At 37.6% G+C, this 25,108-nt stretch overlaps 1 protein-coding gene across 3 annotated transcripts; it reads left to right on the top strand.

Annotated features, from left to right (window-relative positions):
* Positions 1–431: 431 nt before the first annotated feature.
* LOC131166835 (putative recombination initiation defects 3) lies at positions 432–21,256 on the top strand. Of its 3 annotated transcripts, none has more exons than XM_058125427.1 (12): positions 432–631; positions 743–896; positions 2,012–2,165; positions 2,449–2,583; positions 3,221–3,273; positions 3,383–3,577; positions 3,812–3,877; positions 3,951–4,000; positions 18,375–18,528; positions 18,790–18,871; positions 19,382–19,484; positions 19,862–20,438. In XM_058125427.1, exons 1-11 carry the CDS (start codon positions 567–569, stop codon positions 19,480–19,482), a joined length of 1,209 nt encoding a protein of 402 aa, XP_057981410.1. In that variant the 5' UTR covers positions 432–566; the 3' UTR covers positions 19,483–19,484; positions 19,862–20,438. The 3 variants fall into 3 exon arrangements, with proteins under 3 accessions (XP_057981410.1, XP_057981411.1, XP_057981409.1); XM_058125428.1 differs by lacking the exon at positions 19,862–20,438 and adding an exon at positions 21,234–21,256 and having other exon boundaries at positions 483–631; XM_058125426.1 differs by having other exon boundaries at positions 483–631; positions 19,382–20,438.
* Positions 21,257–25,108: the final 3,852 nt, after the last annotated feature.

The raw sequence follows: 25,108 nt of genomic DNA, 5'->3' as shown, positions 1-25,108 counted from the left end.
TGGATTTATATTGACTTTGGGTAAAATATAATATAAAAGTGTATTGAAATTTGTCCAAATCTATCTCAAATTCAAATTTAATATCTGAAATCCATACTTCCAAACATAGTGCGAGTTTTATTCAAATTCACACAAACTCAAATTTAAAATCTAAATTATAAGTTTCTAAATACTAAAAAAGGTCTATAACTAAACATGTTTTAATTTTTACAAAAAAAATGCTAAATTATATTGAGTTTTTATTTAACTTCACACCCATTTAAATCTAAAATCCCAAAAAGTTCCCAAACATGAAAATTTTATGAGAAATACTACTGAAAATTTTTTCAAGCCCTTGAATTTTAAACCGTTTGTACACTGAGAAGAGGGCCAGGGTCCGGATCGGGAACGGACCCCAATAGGGTCTAGTCTAAACGATCAACCCGTGAACCGGAGTCAAATAACAAGCCACCCGCCAAGAGTCCGCTTTCCCGCCTTCTTGCAGTCACCACCGATGGTCTCATTCGCAGATCGACACTAGGGATTTGTTTCACTTCTCAAATATCTCAACTAGCTGATTCGATTTCATGAAGATGAAGATCAACAAAGCATGCGATCTCAGCGCCATCTCTGTTCTTCCTCCTCACGCAAGGTTTGATTCCGCCACAAACTACGTTGTTCAGATTCGTCTTCGTGTCAATTCATAAATGTCTCTTTCTTGTTCCTCTTCGAATTTGTTGTTTGTTTCGGTAACTATGTCTAGGAGATCAAGTGATGTGCCGACTGGACTGCAAGCGTCGCAGCAGCTTCGATCGCAGGCGTCGCAGCAGTCATTGTCGCAGGGGCTTTCATCGCAGCATGGAATGTTCTCGCAGTTCTCGCAGGACTCTTTTAGTGAGACCGTGACGAACGATCAGGTTTAATCTCGATTCCGCTTCGAATTTCCACCAACTACATTTCTTGCTTTTGAAGCAAATATTTCATTTACTTCGGCTTTTGAGACCAATAGAAGGTGCTTCCTCATTGCTAAGCAATCGATGCCTTCGGTTTTTTGAAGTTTTACAAATGTAATTTTGCTGGAGATAAACCACAGCGATGCTTTATCTTTTGACTGAATAGATTCTTTTGATATTTAAACGACCTCATGATGCATTAGTTAGATTTTAGGAACTTAAAAAAAAATTGTTTAGTTTCATTAGCTCTGTTTGGTTGCTGGGAAAATGAGAAGAAAAAGAAATATGGAGTTCTGCTGTGCATTCTGTTCTAGAAATGAAATTGCCTAAGTACTTAACTAAGCATAGGCTGAACTTTTTTTTTTTTCGTTGTCTGTCTGTCCTTTTTTCTTTTCTGGAATAAAGAATAGAATAGACATGGATTGTTTTTTTTGCTACCGATTTCTCAGAAACCAAATGAAGCTTCTTGTTTGAGTTAATAATCAAGCTATGATGTTTTAATACTTGGAACTTTTTGGTGATTCCATTCAGAAACACTTTTTACTGCCTTTTATTTTGTTTTTATTGTCAGACATGCAAAAGGCTTAATTTTGTTCATCAGTTGAGCACACAAATTGGTCAGGAACCATATGTGAAAAGGCCACCGTGCTTGGGCATTAATATGCTTCCATCGGCCAGTGTATAGATTACATTGTTTGGAATGATTGAAAAGTTTTATTTACTTGTTTTCTATATGTGCATCAGAAAGTTCTATTGGTGACTGAGTTGTGCTCTCTGAGCAAATGACTTCTGGTAGAAATGCCCGAGGTTCATAGGGAGTGCAATTTTCTTTTCTATTTTGCAGTTTGTAATATATGTGGATGTGGTATAGCTTCTAGACCTTTTGCTTGGAAAATCTCTGAAAAAATTGTCTTTTTCTTTGATTATTCAAAAATAATATGATGCCACTATGAAGCTCTGAAAGGACAAAGTTCATATTTTCTGAGCTGCTTTTTATTTTTTCTTACATTAACAAACTGCACACATACATGACACAGGCACACTGCTCTTTCCATTAATTTTGATAATATTATTTGCAGAGACTAGGTTCTCAGGAAAGAGAGAATTCAAAGAGGAGGCTTTCTTGCTTTGCCCCAATTAATTATGCACGAGAAGAGAGTCAAATGGCAATTTCAAGGTCTTCCACAAAGCCGATGCAGAGATGGAATTCTGCTTCAGTTCCAGAACACAGATGTAAGTACATGCTCAGCGTCAGATAGAGAAGTTTGGATTTTATTTTTTTTTATTTTAAAATTAGGCTATTATCATTTTCCTTTTCAATTGAGAAATAATCTGGTATTTGTAATTTTAAAAATTAAAAAAATAAATCAGTCTTAAAGGCCGTATGATTATCCAAAACTGTGCTGTTGTTTCCTTTTTTTTTTTTTCTCTTTTCTTGTCTTTTTAAAGAACTTGTATCCTTTCAATATGTGGGTATATGTCTGCACGGATGCTAAATTTTGAGTTGCCTGATCAGGTCGGGTTAGTGAAGAGCTTGAATACAGGATTGGAATGATTGAAACTACAGTAACTAGATTTGGAATGATCTTGGATTCTGTTCAGGGTGATGTCATGCAAATAAACAAAGCGACAAAGGAAGTATCAATGGAATGTAAGCACCCTGATACCTCAACATATATATTGGACAGTAAGAGTTAGAAAATCTGTCAGTCAGTGGTTTAGCGTTGCAATACTGTATTGGACCTATTCGTATTCAAATATATATATATATATATATATATATATATTGTATGGGCCTATTGGTTGTTTTTAGGCATGTGATTGAGGAATGAGGAAGACTAGGTGGAACTTTTCAGTCATTGATTACTTTCAGTAATTTTTAAGTTCATCAACACAGTGTACATAAAAGGGAAATGGGATGCTCTATCCTTGGTAATTTCAATGGATTCAAGTGAATACATGGCAATAACTATTTCTGCAGCATAAAATTTTGCCGTTGGCAGTGTATCTTTACTCACAGCTGGGTAAATATTTTGGTTTTGATTGTACTCATTTTGGCTTGTGAAGAAGGAATAATATTTCATAGGGGACTTAGATGTAAAAGGAATAATATTTCATAGGGTACTTAGATGTAAAATAGAGAATGTAGAGTTTTATTAGCTACAAAAAAAGGACCGAAGTTCCGTTCATCGTGAGCAATGATGGCATTTCTTTGGATGGAATTTTCAATTTTCAAACTGGAAGAACAACCAGTTTGTTTAATTTTATTACTCTTGATGTTCTTTCAGTGGAAGGCATGCGGCAGAGGCTAACTCTTAATGACAACTTACTGCAGCTAATGGTGAGAATGGCTTATTTTGCCTGTTTTCTTTTTCCCTTAATAGTTTATCAGTTCATATCATATGTCAATCTATGTGAACTTCCTGATAAAAATGACATATGCCAACCAGAGCAAAGGACTAGAAGATATCAAAGATAGCCTTGAAGGGAAATTGAAATCAATTTCAGATGGACTGTGCAAGATTTCTTATCAAGAAAGATTACAGGAGATTTTCTCGAAACTGTCAGCTTTACCAGAGCGGATTGAAGCTCTTCTACTGAAGTCACAAAATGACCTCTGCAGTGCCTTCATTAAAGAAATGCAGGCATGTTTGAAATTTCAAGGTGTTGGAACACATGCAGATGCTAAAAGCTGCAACATAATTTCCCTTTTACTCGCTCAAGAAGTGGCAATAATGTCTGAATTGAATTTGATTCTTTTCCAGTGGCATCAATATCCAATTCCCTATTTGTTGATCATCAACAGTTGATATTTTCTATTTTGTAAACTTCTTTGCTTCTCAGCTGACAGGATTGTTTCTATGTTCATTTGCTTGCAGGCGAAGTCTAGCAGCCTGAAAGATTACAACCAAAAATATAAGGAACCCCATTTTCCTCCTCAAAAGGTTTTTTTTTTGACTTGTTTTCTATTTCAAGTTTCATTTGTACTCATTAACATTTTAAAACATGAACTTGTAGGGTCTGGGTTGCCCCATAACTTTGCAAAAAACGACACCCCCTTGCAAGATGTAAGGCTCAAAATTTTTTCCCTTCATTGATTATTGTTATACTTGACATAGATCTACTCGGGAAATTATGATTAATTTGGCTATGTAAATGAGGCAGCCTCCCTAAATCTGCATAAAATAAAGAGAACGCTGCCAATTTAGAATTGCAACAGAGGGCCTAATATGTGGCTTGAGTAACATCTCATGCTGTCAAGAATTCAATAACAGAGGAAGAGGAAATAGAAAGGAACTGAAAATTGTATTGAATTGATCATTGAGTAGCAGAATACAACTGAGAAGAAATACATTCGAGAGGGAGAGGGAGACCATTCTGAGAGAGATGCAAATATAGAGCAGCCTACTTCATATTTATAATACATTGAAGACATAAAACTAATATAATTGAAAAACTAACTGAAAGTTAATCATAGCAGTTAATATTTGGAAGAATCAGTTGAGTCTTCTTGATCTCCTTGAGCTGCCTTGAGTTTTTCTTCCTTGGACTTTAATTCCTAGTTATCAATGTGAGATGCTATACTCCAACACCCCCCCTCAAGATGAGCATTAATGTTAATAATGTTCATCTTGGGCAAATTATGGTGGAAAGGCAACGAACCAAGAGGCTTTGTAAGGATGTCTGCAAGTTGTAATCGTGAAGGAATATAAAAAGTTTTGATAATATGCTGCTGTAATTTTTCCCTTTCAGATGACAATCAATTTGAATATGTTTGGTTCTCTCATGTTGTATTGGATTAGTGGCAATTGACAAAGCTGATTTGCTATCAGTATATAACAATGATGGTTGAGGATGAGCAACATTAAGGTCTTGAAGAGCAAAGAGTAACCATTGCACTTCACATGTTCTGGCTGCAAGAGCTCTATATTCTGCTTCAGCAGATGATCTGCTAACTGTGGGCTGCTTCTTAGATTTCCAAGAGATGAATGAATCTCCTAGAAAAATAGCAAAACCAGTGACACTTCTTCTGGTGTCTAGACAACCTGCCCAATCACTGTCAGAAAAAGCCTTCAATTGTAAAGTAGAAGATGAAGGGAAAAATAATCCTTGGCCTGGTGTTGCTTTTAAATATCGAAGAACATGAATAACAGCTTGATGATGAGATATTGCAGGTTTAGCAAGAAACTGACTAAGAACCTGAACAGAATAAGCTAGATCAGGTTGTGTAATAGTCAAGTATAAAGTCTGCGAACTAATCTTTTGTAACCTGATGCATCTTCATAGATATTGGGATCAGCTGCACTGAGTTTGGTATTTGATTCCATTGGGAAAGCAGCTGGCTTGGAACCCAAAAGACCAGTATCTTGAAGTATGTCTAAAGCATATTTCCTTTGACAAAGAGAAATGCCAGACTGTGATCTTGCTACCTCCAATCCCAGAAAATATTTGAGTTGTCCCAAGTCTTTGATTTTAAATTTATCATGTAAAAATAATTTGAGCTGCTGAATTTCAGTAAGACTATCACCTGCTAGAATAACATCATCTACATAGGCAAGTAGAGCTATAAAGGAAGTAGCTGTTTTTTTAATAAAAAAGAGAGCAATCAGATTGACCTTGAGTGAAACCATAATCAAGAAGGGCTTGAGAAAGTTTTGCAAACCATTGTCGAGAGGCTTGCTTTAGTCCATATATACTTTTGAGTAGTTTGCAAACCAAATTGGGCTACTGAATATCTAAACCAGGAGGTACTGCCACATAAACTTCTTCATGTAAAACACCATGTAAAAAAGCATTATTGACATCTAATTGATGGATGTGCCAACACTTGACAGCAGCAATAGCTAATAATAATCGAATGGAAGTGATTTTTGCTACTGGAGAAAAAGTATCAAAGAAATCTAATCCTTCTTGCTGATTATAACCTTTGGCTACCAGCCTTGCTTTATATCTCTCAATAGTTCCATCAGCCTTGTATTTCACTCGAAATACCCATTTACAACCAATGATCTGTTTATGTTGAGGGAGAGTAACAAATTCCCAAGTGTTGTTTAACTGTAAAGCATTTAATTCATTTCTCATAGCAATTTGCCATTCAGGTGATTTGGCAGCCTGTTTATATGATTTTGGTTTTGGGGTAACAGAAATTGAAGTTAAAAAAGCTTTATGGGAATTTGAAAGTCTATTAACAGAAAGAAAAGAAGAAATAGGATAAGGAATACCTATGTTGGAAGAGCAATCAATTGAAGGAGATGAGGTGTTTGCATAAGGAAACAAGGATACATTACCACAATGACAATCCTGCAGATATTTTGGTGGATGTTTAACTCTGGAAGATTTTCTGATGTATGTATCAGGAGAAATGGGAACTGTTGATTCAGAAGGATCATGATGAGAGGGATAAGGGTTTGATGTAGAAGGAGATAATGAAAAATTATTACATGAATCAGAAGGAACAGAAGTTGGTGATTCAGAGTAATTTCTGGCAGTATGAGATGAGTCTGAAATAGGAACAGTAGATGATGTAGTATGTGGAACATAAGAAATAGGAATAGAAGAGTCATGTTGCAATTCTGAAGGAGGAAACCAAAAATTTGAAATGGTAGAGTTGAGTGGAAGAACTTTAAAAGGAAAGGGGGTTTCATGAAATATAACATTTCTGGAAACAATTATTTTGTTAGTGGTTAAGTTCATGAGTTTATATCCTTTTACATTCGGAGGATAACCTAAGAATAGACATTTAGTTGCTCTCGGATCAAACTTTTGTTTGTGATGAGCAATTGAAGATGCAAAGCATAAGCAACCAAAAACTTTTAGATGAGAAAAATTTGGGGGTTTGTGAAATAACATTTCAAAAGGTGATTTGTTTTGAAGAAGAGGAGTTGGAATTCTATTGATGACATGGGCAGCAGTCAATATACAATCACTCCAAAAAATCAAAGGTAGATTTGCTTGAAACATCAGTGCTTGAGCTGTATTTAATAAGTGCTGATGTTTTCTTTCAACGACTCCATTTTGTTGTGGAGTTTCTACACGTCTTCTTTGATGCAAAATGCCAAATGTTCTATAAAAGTTGGTAAGTATAAACTCTGAGCCATTGTCTGTTCTTATTGTTTTGACAGAAGTATTAAACTAAGTCAAAACCATTTTACAAAAATGTGGCAACAGAGATGATACCTCAGATTTGTTTTTAAGTAAATAAACCCAAGTACATCGTGTGAAATCATCTACAATGGTCAAGAAAACTTTGAAACTAGAGTATGAAATAGTAGCAAATGGACCCCATACATCACAATGACAAGTCAAACATCTTATTAGAAGTATGCTGAGATACAGGAAAGGAAAGCTTTTTCTGTTTTGCAAGTGGGCAAATGTCACAGACATTTGTACAATCAAAAGCAACTGAACTATCTATCTGTTGAATAAAAGGAATCGTAGAATTTGAAATGTGGCCTAATCTGTAGTGCCAAAGGTTTGACTGAATTTTTGTGGTAGCTGATACAAAGGATGGTATAGAATGCAAAGAAGAAGTTGACAGAGAATGCTGGCAAAGATTTGTTTTCGTAGAAGCTTGAGAAAAGTTATAAAGTCCTTGTTTCTAGTCCTTGTTTCTCAAAGGCAATCCCAATCATCATCTTCATTGAGTGGTCTTGTAAAAGACAATAAAAGGCAAAGAAAGATATACAAAGATTAGAATCTTTGGTTAGTCTAGAAACAGACAAGAGGTTGAAAGAAAAGCTAGGAACACACAACACATTATGCAAAAATAATGTGTCAGAAAGTTTCACAGTTCCAGTATATAATGCTGGAACAGTATGGCCATTGGGAAGATTAATTGAAATTGAAACTGATTTAGGGGTAGAATAATAAAGTTGAGGTGAACAAATCATATGATCTGTTGCTCCAGTATCCAAGATCCTAGAAAATCCAGAATTTAATTTTGTAGATACAGAATTACAGTAATTGAAAAGATTACCAGAAGAATGAGGTGTAGTGACTAAATTTTGCTGCTGTTGTAGATGAATTAGTAGGCTGAGCAGATGAACCTGAATTGGCAAGAGCTAAGAGTTTATTAAATTCTTCAGCAGTTAAACTTATCCTTTGATCCTCAGTACTTCGTTGATTGGGAATTTCTTCAATTGTGATGGCAGCATGTGCAGAAGAAGAATTTCTTTTTCCTTTTGGTCCAGTCCAACCAGGAGGATAACCATGTAATTGAAAGCATTTATCAATCATATGACCATTGTATCCACAGTGAGTACGATGCAATAAAGATTTCTTGGACATGTCTTTAGAAAACTTGAACTGAGTAGGCTGAGTATACTGAGTAGGCTTGGCTAGCAACGCATGTGTTGCAGGAACTGAATAATTTGTTAGTTGTCTCTGGCTTTCTTCGTGAAGCAACAAAGAAAATACCTTGGCCATGCGGGGCAATGGAATAGTAAGCAACAACTGACTTCATATTGAAGCAAAAGAATCATTCAATCCTACAAGAAACTTTAATACATAATCTGATTGTTGTTGAAAAATCAAGAAATTGAACAAATCGCAGGTACAAGAAGCCATCTTGCCACATGTACAGGTTGGAAATGGTTTGTAGCTGATATACTCATCCCAAAGAGTTTTAAAAGCACTAAAATACTCAGTAATCAAAGATGAACCCTGATTTATACAGCTTAAAGATTTTTCGAGATGAAAAACTCTTGGACCATCACTTCTCAAATATCGTGTCTTTAATTCATTCCAGAGATCAACAGCTGAAGTAACATACAACAAACTGTTTCTTGTATCTTTAGAAATGGAATTCATGAGCCAAGAAAGCACCAGATTATTTGCACAAAGCCAAGCAGTGTGCAAAATACGATGAGTAATAGGAGAACAAAGCTTGAGCCATCAATAAATGCCACCTTGTTCTTGACAGTGAGAGCAACGGTGATCGAACGGCTCCAGGCAATATAGTTATCTCCTGCAAAAATCTTAGAAACCAGTACAGACCCTGGATTATCATTAGGATGAAGAAAAAATGGGCTTGAAGAATCATTGGAAGGATTGACAAAAGAATCATCTGATAGATGTGAAGAATCTGAAGAATTAAGAGGGTTAGCATCAGACATGTTGTAAAGAAGATGCAAAAAACGACTGAATTAAATTCCAAAGCAGAATTAACAGTTTAGATTACAAGAAAAGAAATGTATGCGGAAGCAAGAAATTGCTTTGATACCATGTTAAGAATTCAATAACAGAGGAAGAGGAAGTAGAAAGGAACTGAAAATTGTATTGAATTGATCATTGAGTAGCAGAATACAACTGAGAAGAAATACATTCGAGAGGGAGAGAGAGAGCATTCTGAGAGAGATGCAAATACAGAGCAGCCTACTTCATATTTATAATACATTGAAGAAATAAAACTAATATAGCTGAAAAACTAACTGAAAGTTAATCGTAGAAGTTAATATTTGGAAGAATCAGTTGAGTCTTTTTGATCTCCTTGAGCTGCCTTGAGTTTTTCTTCCTTGGTTTTTAATTCCAAGTTATCAATGTGAGATGCTATACTCCAACACATGCTCAACTTGCTCTGGCTTACCAGTAGGTGGTAAAATCAGCAAATTGTTGCCTTGATGCATTAACAGAGTTATTGAAACCCATGTAGCAATCTGACACAGAAGCATCCTTTAAAAAGCACAACGCAACTGTTTGCTGCTGTTGCCATATTATTTGTGTTATTCCAGCACGTTGTTGCAGCAATGCAGTCACAATAAATACTCTTGTATTGTTCTTCTTCGGGGCCATATTTTCTTTCTCATAAGTCATGTCTTCTTTGCTTTTACCTCAACCATTACCTGTTGGAATTCCTTGGCCTTGTATGCAGTCTTGCCTGCCATTCTGGTCAGCACGTTGCTCACTGCTGCCAACATTTGCCTTTGTTGCAGATAATACTATTAGCCCATGTGCTCCAATACACAGCTCAGCTACAGCAGGGGTTCAGTTACAGCAAGAATAATTTGTAACCAATGTATTCTCTTCTGTTGTAACTATTTTATATTCCTTGATTCCTCATGTAAAGTCTATATATAGACACAGTATTCGATAAATAAAATATCGAATTCACAGCAAGCTTTCTATTGCTGTAATCACTCTGCAGCTCTTCCTTTCCTGCAAACAATACACAGCAGGTACTCACTGCTGTCAACATAGTATCGGAGCTCTGTGACTAACCTGTCTGCAGATCCATGGAGTTGTCTTCTCCCTCCCTTCCCTCGATACCCTCCATTTCCTCTTCCTTCTCTCACATTGTTACCGCCAAACTCACCACAGAAAATTATCTCCTCCGGAAAGTTCAAATTACAGCCTACCAAAGGGATCAAGATCTTTTCTCTTATGTTGACGGCTCACTCCCTTCCCCACCTGAATTTCTCCCTGCCACTGCAGATCAGCCACCTAAACCTGATCCTGCCTTCTTAGCTTGGAGACGTATAGATCAATTGTATAAGGAAAGACTCCTCAAATCAAGCTCCCAATCACAAGTCTTGATTTATAGGCTGACATTATGCTTGTAATAAATATCAAATATTCTGTGCTGTAAATGTGAGACTTGATTTTAGTTCTCTTGCTGAGAATAGAGTTTATGTACGTGTATATATGCTGATACAATAAAGTGAAAAAGTGTGGAAGATTTCTCCATTGAAAGTAATAAGAATCTTTGTTCATATTTCTCAAAACTTCATCATGGTATCAGTAGAGCCAATCTCCACTGAGCCTTGGATCCCTTCCTCTGACAATACCCATAACCCGATGCTTCACCGTCACTTAGTGGAAACGGGCCTTACATGATGCTTCTCAACCGTTGACATATTGGCCCTATGCCTTTCCCACTGCGGCATACCTTATTAACCGTCAACCAACCCCTCTCCTTCAAAACATATCTCCATTTGAAGCATTATTTAAACAACCACCAAACTATTTGAAGCTAAAAAAATTTGGTTGTTTATGCTTTCCACTCACTCGGCCGTATAACACCAACAAAATGCAGCCCAAAGCAGTTCCCTGTCTCTTCATGGGCTATTCTTTGACCCAAAATGCCTACAAGTGCCTTGATCCATCTACCAACAAAATGTATCACTCCAGGCATGTTTTGTTTGATGAAACCCGAAATGGTCTCGCTGAAAAATCAGCATCATCGTTGTCCTCTGCAAGTGTTTCATCCCTTCCCGGTGCGCCTTCATTCATTCAACAGCCTCCACCAGTGACTTCGGTAGAAGCGAACACCTTCGCATCACCCCCAGGTACCGCCTCTCTCACTTTTTCTCTTCATTCCCAGCGTCTTAACTCTGTTTTCTCATGTCCTAACTCCCTTGCATCGCATGACATTGCGACATCATCCTCACATTCGCATGAACCCACTGATTTGAACCTTGGTCACATACCAACTACCTGTGACTCGTCTGCACAACAGCCTATGCGAACCCACTACATAACCACTCGGTCGATGAATAACATCCATAAACCCAAACAATTAAATTTCACAACCAAACATCCCATTTCTAGCACCATTGAACCAACTTGTGTGGGACAAGCTCTTCTTAAACCACACTGGAGAACAGCCATGTTAGAAGAACTCACTGCCCTTATGCACCATGGCACATGGGAACTAGTCCCTCCCCCACCTAATTGTCAACTCGTAGGGTGCAAATGGATATTCCGGGTCAAGCGAAAACCTGATGGGTTTATAGATCGTTTTAAAGCACGACTTGTTGCCAAAGGCTACAATCAACGTCTTGGGTTGGATTACAAGGAAACCTTTAGCCCCGTTGTGAAGCCTGCAACCATTCGAATTGTTCTAACAATTGCTGTAATGCAGGGATGACCCTTAAGGCAACTTGATGTTAACAATGCTTTTTTGCATGGGCAGTTAACTGAAACAGTTTATATGGCCCAACCCCCCGGGATTCAAAGATGCATCGACACCTAATTATGTTTGCAGGTTAAATAAGACAATTTATGGCCTAAAACAGGCTCCTAGAGCCTGGTACTCGTCATTGAAAATGGCTATCGTGAGTCTCGGGTTTCAGAATTCAAAGGTAGACTCATCCTTGTTTATCTACCAACAAAACTCTGTTTTGTGCTATTTATTGGTATATGTGGATGATTTGGTCATCACTGGCAGCGATCCGATGTTTTTATCTCATATCATTAAACAACTTGGAATTCAATTCTCCATAAAAGACATGGGCTAGCTTCATTTCTTCTTGGGCATGGAAGTCATTCCAACAACATCCAGTCTCTTCCTATCCTAGCACAAATACATTCGGGTCCTTCTTTCAAAAACAAATATGATGGGTGCAAAGGAAGTATCTACCCTGATGTCTACAAGCATGGCTCTGAAGCTGGTTGATGGAACAACATCATATGATAATACCGAGTTTCGAAGTGTTATTGGAGGCCTTCAGTATTTATCCCTCACACGCCCAGACATTTGTTTCTCAGTAAATAAATTGTCACTATTGATGCATAAACCCACTGTAACTCACTGGGCTGCAGCAAAGAGACTTCTCCGGTGCTTGAAACAAACCATTTTCCATGGCATTCATATTAAAAAAAATTCCAGCTTTGCTATCACCACATATTCCGACGCTGATTGGGTAGGCAACTTTGATGATCGTACATCCACATCAGCATACATAAGTTTCCTTGGTTCTAATCCCATTTCATGGAGTTTAAAAAAACAGAAAACTGTTGCAAGATCATCAACCGAGACTGAGTATAGATCTCTTGCCAATGCTGCCTCTGAAACCATGTGGCTGCTATCGTTATTCAAAGAACTCGGGCTATCAATAAAACATACACCAACATTGTTATGTGATAATCTGGGTGCGACACATCTTAGTTTCAATCCTATTCAGCACTCTCGGATGAAACACATACAGATTGATCTACATTTTGTTCGTGATATGGTTCAAAACAAAATTCTCAATGTTCAACATGTCAACACTCAAGATCAGCTAGCAGATTTAATGACCAAGCCGTTATCACAACAACGCATGGAGACTCTAAAAATCAAGATTTGCTTAGCTGATGGCTACTCCATCTTGCGGGGGCATATAAGGAAAGACTCCTCAAGTCAAGCTCCCAATCACAAGTCCTGATTTATAGACTGACATTATGTTTGTAATAAATATCAAATATTCTGTGCTGTTAATGTGAGGCTTGATTTTAGTTCTCTTGCCTAGAATAGAGTTTGTGTATGTGTATATATGCTGATACAATAAAGTGAAAAAGTGTGGAAGATTTCTCCATTGACAGCAATAAGAATCTTTGTTCATATTTCTCAAAACTTCATCAAATTGGTCCTTAGTTTACTGTTCTCCTCTCTCTCTGAATCAATTCTTGGTCATCTCCTCTCATCCTCTACATCCCATGATCTATGGTGTTCCCTCTCTTCCATGTTCTCCCCTCATTTACAAGCAAAGGAGTTTCAAATTTGGTTTCAGCTCACCAATCTCTCTCGTGGTGATCAATCCATCTTTGAATATTTTGGGAAAATTTGCCTTCTTTCCGACTCTCTTGCTGCAACTGGCAATGCTCTCTCTGATAAAGAGCTTGTTTCCTATCTGTTAAATGGCCTAGGACCCTCTTATGAACCCTTCATCACCTCCATTACAACCAGAGCAGATCCCTTGACCACCCATGAACTATATCAGCTTCTTCTTATTCAAGAAACCAGACTCTCACATTTCCAAATTCCCCACTCCTCCTGATTTCTCTGCACATTTAAGCTCTGCTGTTGGTCCAAGAGGTCGTCCCTATCATTAAGCTGGGAGACAAGGCCGTGGCCGTGGGAGAAGTTCCTATCACAATCGTGGTGACCGTAATGTTTTTTGCAACCCATCCCAGCAGAACTCATCGTCACGGCCAACCTGTCAAATTTGCAACAAGATCGGGCATTGTGGCACTTCAATGCCCAAACATGTTCAATCACTCCTATCAATATGATTCTCCTAAGAACTTCTCGGCAAATTTCGTTGCTCCTAGCTCTTCTTCAGACAATGTGTGGTATCCAGACTCTGCAGCGACTCATTATATAACCAATGAACTATCAAACTTGAATCTCTCATCCGACCAATACAATGGTGATGACACTATCAGGGTCGGCGATGGTTCTGGACTCATCCAAAATTTTGGCGATTCTTCTCTTTCTACATCTTCCTCTTCCTTTCTTCTTAAAAATCTTCTCATGTTCCGTCAATTACCAAGAATCTAATTTCAGTTCTTGGTTTCTTCATTGATAATCACTGCTTCTTTGAGTTCCACTCATCTCATTTCTTTGTCAAGGATTTGCAGACGAAGCAAACTCTTCTCACCACGCCAACCCGTGATGGGTTATATGTGTTTCCTTCCACCGTTCCAGCTTCTCCTTCCACTCACGTGAGTCAGAAAGCTTCCCTTCTCCAATGGCATCGCAAATTGGGTCATCCTTCCCTTGCTCTCGTCCATTTTGTCCTGCACACCAATTGTTTGACGCATTGCTCCTCATACGTCTCCTTCAAATGCCCGGTCTGTCCTCTTGCAAAATCACATCAGCTTCCCTTTCCTTCAAGTTGGGTCGTGTATCACAGGCCCTTGGAATTACTTTGTTTAGACATTTGGGGTCCATCTTCTTTTGTATCTCGTTTGGGTTATAAATATTATGTTTCTTTTGTGGATTCACTATACCCGATTCACTTAGTTATTTCCTATTAAACAAAAATATGATGTTGTTAATATATTTTTCAATTTTTTACCCTTTGTTGAGAGAATGTTTAACACCAAATTAGTAACCTTACAAACTGATGGCGGTGGTGAATTTAAGCCCATAACCTCCATGTGTCAAAAACTTGGCATTCAACATCGCCTTTCATTCCCTCACACCCATCAACAAAATGGACTTGTTGAAAGAAAGCACCGGCATATTGTTGAAACCGGGCTTGCTCTCTTGGCCCAAGCATCTCTTCATTTTTCTTATTGGGTCGATGCCTTTGAAGTTGTGGTTTATTTAATAATTCGTCTTCCCTCTCCAACATTAAATCATAAATCTCCTTATTCAATGGTTTATCACCGTGAACCCGATTACAACCTTTTAAAAGTGTTTGGTTGTCTTTGTTGGCCGAATCTTCGCCCATACCTTTCCCACTAATTTAATTTTCGGTCCACTCATTGTTTATTCCTGGGCTATAGTGCTTCCCACAAGGGATACAAATGTTTGGATTTCTCCAAAAACAGACTATACATATCCTGTGATGTCACCTTTGATGAAATATCATTTCCCACTGGACAATCTCAGCCCACATTCTCTTATCAGTTCGTTCCTTCACTTCAGGTTTCATTACCCATTCTCTCATCTTCAATTCTTGGCCCAGCTCCACACTTACCTCCTGCAAGCCCATCTCACCCTCCATCATCTTTTGTTCTCAGCCCAGGCCCCAATCCTTCATCGCATACAGCTTCTCCTGCACCTTCTACCATCTCCAGATCTTCCTATACATCAAATCCCTCGTCTTCTTCACCCTCCATTCCCCCAAATGTCTCTCCAATTTTTGTCCTTCCTTGGTCACCCATTATAACTCGAGCCCAGACAAATTCCTCTCTCCTTCGAGTGTTTTCAGATGGTACTGTGCCCTACCCAGCTCGCCAGTGCCTCACCACTACTGTTCCTGTTCCCGATGAGCCCTCAAGCTACACAGTAGCCTCAAAATTTTCAGACTGGGGCGCAGCGATGGCTCAAGAATTCACTGCCTTGACTCAAAATCATACCTGGACTCTTGTGCCGCCTGTTCCCTCTTCAAATATGCTTGAGTGTCGATGGGTCTATCACACCAAGACCAATGCCGATGGTTCATTTCAGCGACGGAAGGCCTGTTTAGTGGCCAAAGGCTCATCTTGTCCATTGCTGTGTCACGGCGCTGGCCATTGCGCCAGCTAGACATTGAGAATGCCTTCTTACATGGAACTCTTACTGATGATGTCTTTATGCAGCAGCCTAAAGGTTTTGTGGATCCAGCTCATCCTACGTTTGTGTGCAAGCTCAACAAGGCAATCTATGGATTGAAGCAAGCTCCACGAGCCTGGTTTGATCAACTCAATTCGTGGCTACTTGAGTATGGTTTTCTTGTCTCCAGAGCTGATCCTTCACTTTTCATTTTCAGTCATGCAGCTGTTAAAATTTTCTTGCTTGTCTATGTCGATGACATAGTGATAACTGTGTCTCACTCCTCTGTCATTGATACTTTAATTGCTGCCACGGGTCTTGCCTTCCCTATTCGGGATCTTGGAAATTTGTCCTTCTTTTTGGGTCTTGAAATTGATCATACCCCTGCTGGCTTGTTGGTCTCCCAAAGAAAACACATAAAAAATTTACTCATCCTCAGCAACATGCTTCATTGCAAACCCATGTCCTCACCAATGGCTGCATCTCTCAAGCTCTCCAAATTTGATTCACCTGATTTTGATGATCCTGTTCTCTACAGAAGTTTAGTTGGAGGTCATCAATACCACAACTTCACCCGCTTGGATATATCTTATGCAGTGAATAAACTCTGTCAATTTATGCACTCACCCAAACTTACTCATTCGAGTGCATTGAAAAGGGTCATGTGACATCTCAAGGGTACAATCAATCATGGTTTACTTTTTTCTTCTCTATAGAGTTTTGTCCTTTTAGCCTTTTCAAATGCGGATTGGGATGGTTGTCCAGATGATCGATGATCAACCAGTGGCTTTTGAACCTATCTTGGAAATCATCTCATCTCATGGAGTTCTAAGAAATAGAAAACAGTAGCTAGATCTTCCACAGAAGCTGAATATAAATCCTTGGCATCTTCAGCTGCTGAATTACTATGGCTTCAAACTCTTCTCAAGGAACTTGGTCTATTTTTATCTCAAGCACCAACACTATGGTGTGACAACCTTGGTGCAACATACCTTTGTGCTAATCCTATTTCTCATTCAAAAACCAAGCACATGGATATAGACTACCATTTTGTTCGGGATCGTATAGCTGCCAACACACTCAGAATTTCCTTTTGTAGCTCAAAAGATCAACTTGTGGATGTTCTCACCAAACCGGTAGTAGCAGAACGATTTAATCATTTTAAAGCAAGTCTCAACGTGGTTGACACCCCCTTGGGGTGTTACAGTAAGAATAATTTGTAACCAATATATTCTCTTCTGTTGTAACTATTTTATATTCCTTGATTTCTCATGTAAAGTCTATATATAGACACATTATTCAATAAATAAAATATAGAATTCACAGGAAGCTTTCTACTGCTGTAATCACTCTGCAGCTCTTCCTTTCCTGCAAACAATACACAGCAGGCACTCACTGCTGTAAACAATACACAGCAGGTACTCACTGCTGTCAACAAATGCAACCTACAGTCTGACTTGCCCCCACTTGGTAACAACTAACTTAAAAAGAATTATTATAATTCAAGTCCATTTTGATTGAGCTCTCATCCCAGTTCAACTATTCTTAAGAATTCATTCAGTCACTAGCAGTACTCTGGTTGTGTAATCGTGTTTGGTAAATTGTCTTGTTATTTTAAGAGGCATTTGAGTAGAGTGTTGGAGGAGTTGATAAAAAAAAGAACAAGAAAAGGAAGTAGGGTGGGAGGGGGACGGGGAGGGGGAGGCGGAGGCGGAGGGTGGGGAGGGGTGGTTGGGGTTACCCCACATCAGAAAATGTGGATGGGGCTGGGTCAGTTATAAAGTGAGAGAAAGTCTCACCCCATAAGCTAGCTTTTGGGGTTGAGAAGACTCTGGATCACCCAACACTGGTATCAGAGTCATGGTTCAACATTCTCCCTGGAATTCTAGACATGTAGTGCCGTCGATTTGGAGCCCGATGTGTGAGGGAGAGATTGTTGGGGTTATCTCACATCGGTTGTGGAAGGGGCTGGTGGAAGGCCCTAGACCGCCCAACATTGGTATCAGAGCCATGGTTCAACATTCTTCCCGGGGTGCCGGGTTTGTGGTGCTGCTGATTTAGAGCCCAATGTGTGAGAGGGTGATTGTTGGGGTTATCCCACATCGGTTGTGGAAGGGGCTGGTGGTCAGTTATTTAGTGTAAGGGAAAGCCTCATTACATGAGCTAACTTTTGGGGTTGAGGAGGCCTTGGACCGCCCAACAGGGGGATGCAGCTGATGGCTATTAGCCTGACACCATGCCACAAGTGGCAGTGGCAGGTGAGATACATATGATATAGGAAAAAGGGAAGGTAATTAGAAAATGCCGTGGACTCTTTATTATTAAATGAATTGGGTTTATTACAAATTAATATGACATTGCTCCAACAGAGGTGCCTATCCTTGGAATGAATAATGATAACTTCTCTGTTTATTTTTCTTGAAATATAAATTTTGGTTATTTTCAGTGTTCTTCATTATTCAAATGTCTATTGATTGCAGTTCAGATGTGCCCCCAAAGGAAGGTGTGCAAGCAACTTTTGTTCCAAAGATAGAAGTGGGATGCTGGAACTCAGTGAAGAAGGACCGAGCTGCTGTCACAGCTAGGAACCCCATTATGAAGACTGAACGGAAAGAATTTTCTCCCATCCAGCAGGTTTTCCTTTTCTTTCTTTTCCTTTTTTCGTTATTATTATTATTTTTTATGGCAAGAAGGGGAAGGGGACGCTAGGACTAGGTGAGAAAATGCTTTCTAATTGAGATGAGTTTGTGTAATCCGAGATACATATAAAATTGCATTTGAAAGTGAAAGCTAGCTTTCTTTCCTGTCCCTTGGAAAACATTGTGTGCTCTACTTCAGAACAAAAAAATGCATCTTTTTCTCAAGGCCCATTTTAGATGACACTGTTTAATGCAGGAAAAAGAATGGAGAGTGATCATTGAATCAGATGAGGAGATTGATAGAAGTTTTTCCTGCTTGATTGAAGAAAAAGAAACAGGTAACTAATGATAGAATTTTTTTTTTGTGAGGTAGATAATATCTTCCCCTTTTCTTTTAAAAAAAATCAATGTGAAATTATTATTGTGCATAAGACGATTCAGTTGACGTCTTTTATCAGTTTAATATTTTGAAAGTAGCTTGATAGTAGGAGTATTCTGGAGTACCACAGCTAGCCAGCATCCCAACTATGGAAAGCTGGGGCGGAGAATCTAGATTACTTTCAGGACCTGTGAAAGTGGCTGATTGTTTAGTGTTATCCCTTGCAAGTTGCTCCTCCCTGATAAATATCTGACCACTTGTATGCAAAATAACTATGTAGCATAAAAAATAAAAAAAGAAACTGCTCGCTTCGTATTGTTCCTTGTTTCACCTAACATGCATTGGAAGGTGGAAACTAAGTCTAATTTTCTCACTGTAGGTTTGTATGCCTCGCTAAATTTTTAAGAGAGAGTTCATTTGTTTAATGATGATTTGTTTTACTAGCAATGTTCTTGATGTATAAACATAGGGAACTATTTGATAGACGATGTGAGGGAAGAGACTGATCGTATTCTGAGGAAAGCAAGGAGAAGAAAGAGAAAATCCTGCAGTGCTATACTAATAAGTTGAAGGTATGTGACTGTACTGCGTACTCCTGTATTTTCTTCTTCAAATGCTATGGAGACGCATCTCATCTCCATGAGTGTGATCTCTCTTTGGTCATGAACTTTGATGAGGAGAAAGAACCAGGCATTAATTTTACCTTGTTCTCTCTTGGAGCATTTATTGACGAAAATGGAAGCTTGGTTTCTTTCGTCTGCTTCATTCTAACCATTTCTATATCATTTCAGTAGACCTTTGTTATGCTTAACTATGCCAAGATGTGTAAATGGAGATATGGCTACATTTTTTTTTTCTTTTTTCGGAGGTAACTAATTGTACCTGGGACCCTTTTGGGAGCCCAATTTATGCATGGGATGAGGGGACTGGCCTTAATTCTTACATGCAGATACGTATGGGATTCAAGCTCGTGAACAATGACAGACATTCTTCATGCTTTTGCGACTAGGAGGATTGAAAAAATGAAGTTGGTATACTGAGAAGTTCCAATTATTTGATTGAATATGGAGTATGCTATTCAGGATTCCAGTAGCAACCAAAATGGATGCTAAGCACAATGGAGTAGGTGCATCTCAACGATATTATTTTCATGGGAGATTCAACAGGCTTTGATAGTTTGATTAGTGTCCAGCATGCATGCAATTTAATGAGACTAAAAGACCAAAATGCGATTAAGTTCAAAAGCCCATGTTAGGGAATCTCTAGAGAGAAGGGAATGAGAGCCAGAGGTAATCTCAGGGCTCTCCTAAATACCGGGATTTGGGAATTTGATTTGTTCGTTTGGTGGAAAATCTGAAAATAACTGTACTGAAAATACTCTATCCAAAATGTTTTTCCTGAAAATGGCCAGTCCCCTTTCTTTGGATGAGAAAAGTTGAAAACTATTTCCCCTGACTGCACATGTTGGTGTATAGGTGTAAAATAGAATCGATCAGAATATAATCAAAGTTATCACTCAATTTTATTATATTCTACATTTGAAGGAATTTTTCATTCCATTCCTTATTCTATTTCATTCTCTAAATTAAAATTCCTTTATTTGCTTTAATATGATGCAAGCATAGAAACTAATTTTCTCTTTAGCTGCATTTTTGAAGGCCTATTTTTGTCAAACAAACATTTTCAGAAAGGCTCAAGCACGTCAACCCCTCCCCCACAAAAGAAAAAAAAAAAATTGCAGAAGAAAATAATAAAATAAGTAGCTAATAGTTAAAGAGTATGAGATTTGGTTCCATTTTAGGAAAATTGCATTTTTTTTAAGGCCTATTTAGGCACAATGGGAGGGGGAGGTCTCCTGTGTAATTTCTCGTGCTTGAGCCTTTTTAAAAATGTTTGTTTGAAAATGAGTTCCTTTTTTATATTAATGAATATAAGATTAATTTGCCACATCTAACATTAAGGAAATAGACATACATACGTGTGGACGTCTCTTGTATAATTTTTCAGTAAGCATCCCCCAAAGTTGCAGAAGAAAATAATAAAATAAGTAGTTAATAGTTATGAGTAGGAGAGTGTACGAGATTTGGTTCCATTTTAGGTAAAGGGTAGAAAGAATCTGGGTAAATTGTCTGTCTCTCTGCGCTTGAGCTATGCACAGCCCAACTGGAACTTTGTGTTGAGTTCAGTCCAAGCTCAGCCCAAATATCAAAATTGGTTTTGGACCTATTTGCAGGCCATATAATAATACATACACAAAATAAATAAATAATAAACCCAAAATTAAGCCTAAAAGATTGTCCGTCACTAATTATTTTTGGCAGTTTCCACATGGCTCAGCGCAGAAATTTCAGGCCCAACTGATAGAACTGAGCTTTGGGCTAATCCAAATCCAGTCCAATCCAGCGTTAGACAGGTTGAGTAATCATCTCAGCTCAAACTGTGCAGTAGCAGCACGTTCGAAACAAAACTTCAGCATATATTCCTTACCCTCGTTGTGTTTGTGAGTCATTGTCAAGCAGAGATGCTGCAATGCAGGGAATGATATTAAAGAACTTGCGCCCCCCGCCCCACCTCCCACCATGCTTCATTTTCATTTTCTTTTTCTTTTTATTCTAAAGTGGACATTGTCTTTATTGATTCAATCTGATTTTCAAAGGGCTGCTTACAGTGCAAACTCAATTTCATAATGTAATAATTTCCTTATTTTATTTAATTTTGAGAATGCAGCTCATTGAACAATGCCTGTACCCTTCTTCCTCCATTCTTATTTTATTTTTGATGATGGAAGTTAGCATTTTGAAAGTAGAAAATTTTTCCATTTATCAAGTATATTATAACAAATTATTTAATTAATTTGTATTTTATAATAATGATATGATGGATACACTGTACCAACATGTTTAAAAATTAAGTTATTATATTAATTAATATTCTTTCTTTTTTCATTCATTTTTTTTTTCTTGTCTTCTTTGTAGAGAATCCTTGTATTCTTTTCGGCACTATTTTAGTACATACAATTCATAATCATGTTTTTGAGTGCAGAGAATTCAAATTTTGGATTTGAATTTGATTTTTGTGTAAATTTAGAAATAAAATGTGAAACAAAATTATGTTGAATTTTTTTTTTAAATACAAATTCACACATGTGGCGGTTATCTGTGGGATTTTGATTGTGGGCCAGCATCATTGATGTTTGATGATGGGTTTGGCATCGTCATACACTGTATAATATTATGGGATGAGTCATAATTCCACTACTTCCCAGGCAGTCCAACTCACCATCATTCACGTATATTAAAGCAGACTTCGCCACCCCACGCAAGTGTCCATTATACTTTGAAAAAAAAAAAAACCCCTTATTCACAGAGCTTTAATTACTTTATGTCTAGGGCAATTGGGCATGGTTGGGGTTGGGGTTGGGGATGAGTCCTTTGCGACTAGGGTTCCCAAAAAGTGAAGCATCCAATGCTTTGAAAAAGAATGGCTGGACCGGAATTGCAAATACCCAGAACCCCAAATCTCTTGGAAATTAGCTAGCCCACCATCGGACCATCCCAGTGGAGAGAGTTGAGTTACCACTGCTTATAGACGTTTAAAATGTACTGGGAGGGAAGGTTTGATTTCATCACAAGTTTTCTGATATCATTCCCACTCTCCCTCGATGCTGAACAATTCTTGTCTAATCACACGATCTCCTTGGCCTTTATTTTATTATATGCCTCTTCTCAACAGCAGATGAGACATTTGTGGTCAGACCAATGACATCATTTGTCGTTGTGGCCCTCGCATGACAACCACCACCTACTATAGAACATGAATACAAACAGCCCTGAATATATAATATTCAATTGGGTTTTGTAAGTGTTGACCTAATCTACTGACACTCTAATCTCAACTAATGGCATGCCGACCTTTGAAACAGATATCCTTTCTAATGAATTAAGATGACATAGTTTGGGCGAATTTAGGTTGTACCAAATGGATTCTGATTGGTTTCTGATTAATGAAGGTTGCAGCTAGATAATCATACCCATCAATCTGAAGTGGTTAAAATTTGTGCTTCAAGTATACGCTGTTGCTTTTGAAGCAAGGCTGGGTGAGAAAAAATAATGCCCGCTGCCTTCCACGGTTATTATGTTGACAGAAAAAGTTGGTAGGAAATGATAGAAGCAGTGCCAGTGGGACAAGTGCTTGGCTTTGGCTGTGGAGTGTGGTCCTTCCCCCCGTTAGCTTATCTTGACCTAGTTTGGGGCCAAGCAAGGAAAAAGCTGACCCATATATTTTTGATTTATTAAAAGTGATCAACGGATAATGCGAGGTTTTATGTTTAATTTTGCACAAAAGTCGATATTTGATTTATTAAAAATGAGTTCTAAGATCGATTTCATTTTTTGTAGAGAGATTATACGGGAAATTTTTATCTTCATGTGTTTGTGAAGGACGCGTGTTTTATCATTTATATATGTGAAATATGTGATAGTGTTTTTTACATTTATTATCATTAACACTCAAAAAATATTAAGAAAATGAAAAATATTAAAGAATCTTTTTTTTTTTTTATATATATATATTTGGTTGTCTAGGAAAGTGATAAAAAAATATATACTATTTTAAGAACAAAATTTTGATTTTACACATTATTAATGTTTAGTTTTCCTTAATTTTTAGTTATATTAAAACAAACTTGCATTTTTGATAATATTTAATAGAGAAGGAAATACAAGGGAAAATAAGGAGGAAATTTATTTTACTTTTCTTTTCTTTTTCCAAGCAAAATCTTTTGACTTAAATGGATCTTGACGGCTCGTTTGGTTCGATGGAATAACTATCAATTGAAATAAGATGGAATATAGTTTAAATTTTGGGAATTAAGAGAATAGTTATTGTTGGAATTGGTGCATTCCCAAGAAAGGGGGGGTGAATTGGGTATTAAAAATTTTCTTCTTAGGTCAATTCAAATTCCAGCAGTAGTATAACACAACCTAAGGCCTGTCTAAACAAATACCGATTTGCGTAGATAAATATAATATGGAGAAATTAGTTCATGTGCAACATTCACAATCAATTGAATATAACATACATGTGCAGGAAATTTAAAAGCAGACACACGATATGTTATCGGGGTTTGGCCAATATAGCGTGCGTCCCCACCTCAAGCTCACAAGTAAGAGGATTCCACTAGTTGCTCACTTCACGGGTGGAATGACACCGTTTACAACACCTTACTAGGATGTCGCACCTAGTTTTCTTAATCGGGTCTGAACCAGTATGAGATTTTTCGTAGGGTAAGTCTCCCTCTTCCGATTATACATCGTGAATACAACAAATAATCAAATGTGTACAAAGAAATGCTTTTAATACAAGCAGATATGTATCGATATGCTTAACGTAATTAATGCACTCACAAATGATAGGATATCAAGTTCAAGTGAGATTTTGTTAACTAATGTGTTAACTCTCAACAATATGTGTGTCAATGTGTATATTTGAGAGTGAAACTTTTGATTTAAAGATAATACACGTGTAATATGAATAGTCAAAAAGTCTCTACAACCCTAAACAAATATTACAATAATGTTTTTCACAAGCACAATAGATATTAGGGTTTAAGCTTTCTAAAAATATTTTTGTCAAAGTATAAAGCAAGCTGATGAGCCTTACAACAAAGATGCAAGATCTTAAGCCAAATGAGAGTTTTTCCCAATCCAATATTTATAAATGAAATATTATGGAAAAAACTTTAAGCTACTCTCCAAAAATCAATACACAATCAAATGCAAGTGAGGGAGAGTTTAAGCTTGTAATATGAATATGAAAAACTAATCTCTCTCAAAATAAATCACTAAAAAAAATAAGGTTATTAGTGACGATTTTGAATTAGTCGCTATATCTCCCATTACTAATACTTATTAGTGACGAATTTTTCAAATCATCACTAATAATAGAGTATTAGTGACGGATTAAAACCGTCACTAAAAAACCTAAGCCTGTCACTATAAATTCTACACTGGCTCGATCAAAAATCGTCACTAAAGCCATAGTATTAGTGATGATTTTAAATTCGTCACTAATGCTCTATTACTAGTGACAATTTGAAAATCGTCACTATTGCTCACAGACAACTATTAGTGACGGTTTTCAAACCGTCACTAATATTATAAAACCGTAACTAATACTATATTATTAGTGACGGTTT

This window comes from Malania oleifera, chromosome 10 (assembly GCF_029873635.1).
Source record: "Malania oleifera isolate guangnan ecotype guangnan chromosome 10, ASM2987363v1, whole genome shotgun sequence".
Classification (NCBI taxonomy): domain Eukaryota; kingdom Viridiplantae; phylum Streptophyta; class Magnoliopsida; order Santalales; family Ximeniaceae; genus Malania; species Malania oleifera.
This window is presented reverse-complemented; position numbering and strand designations above follow the sequence as displayed.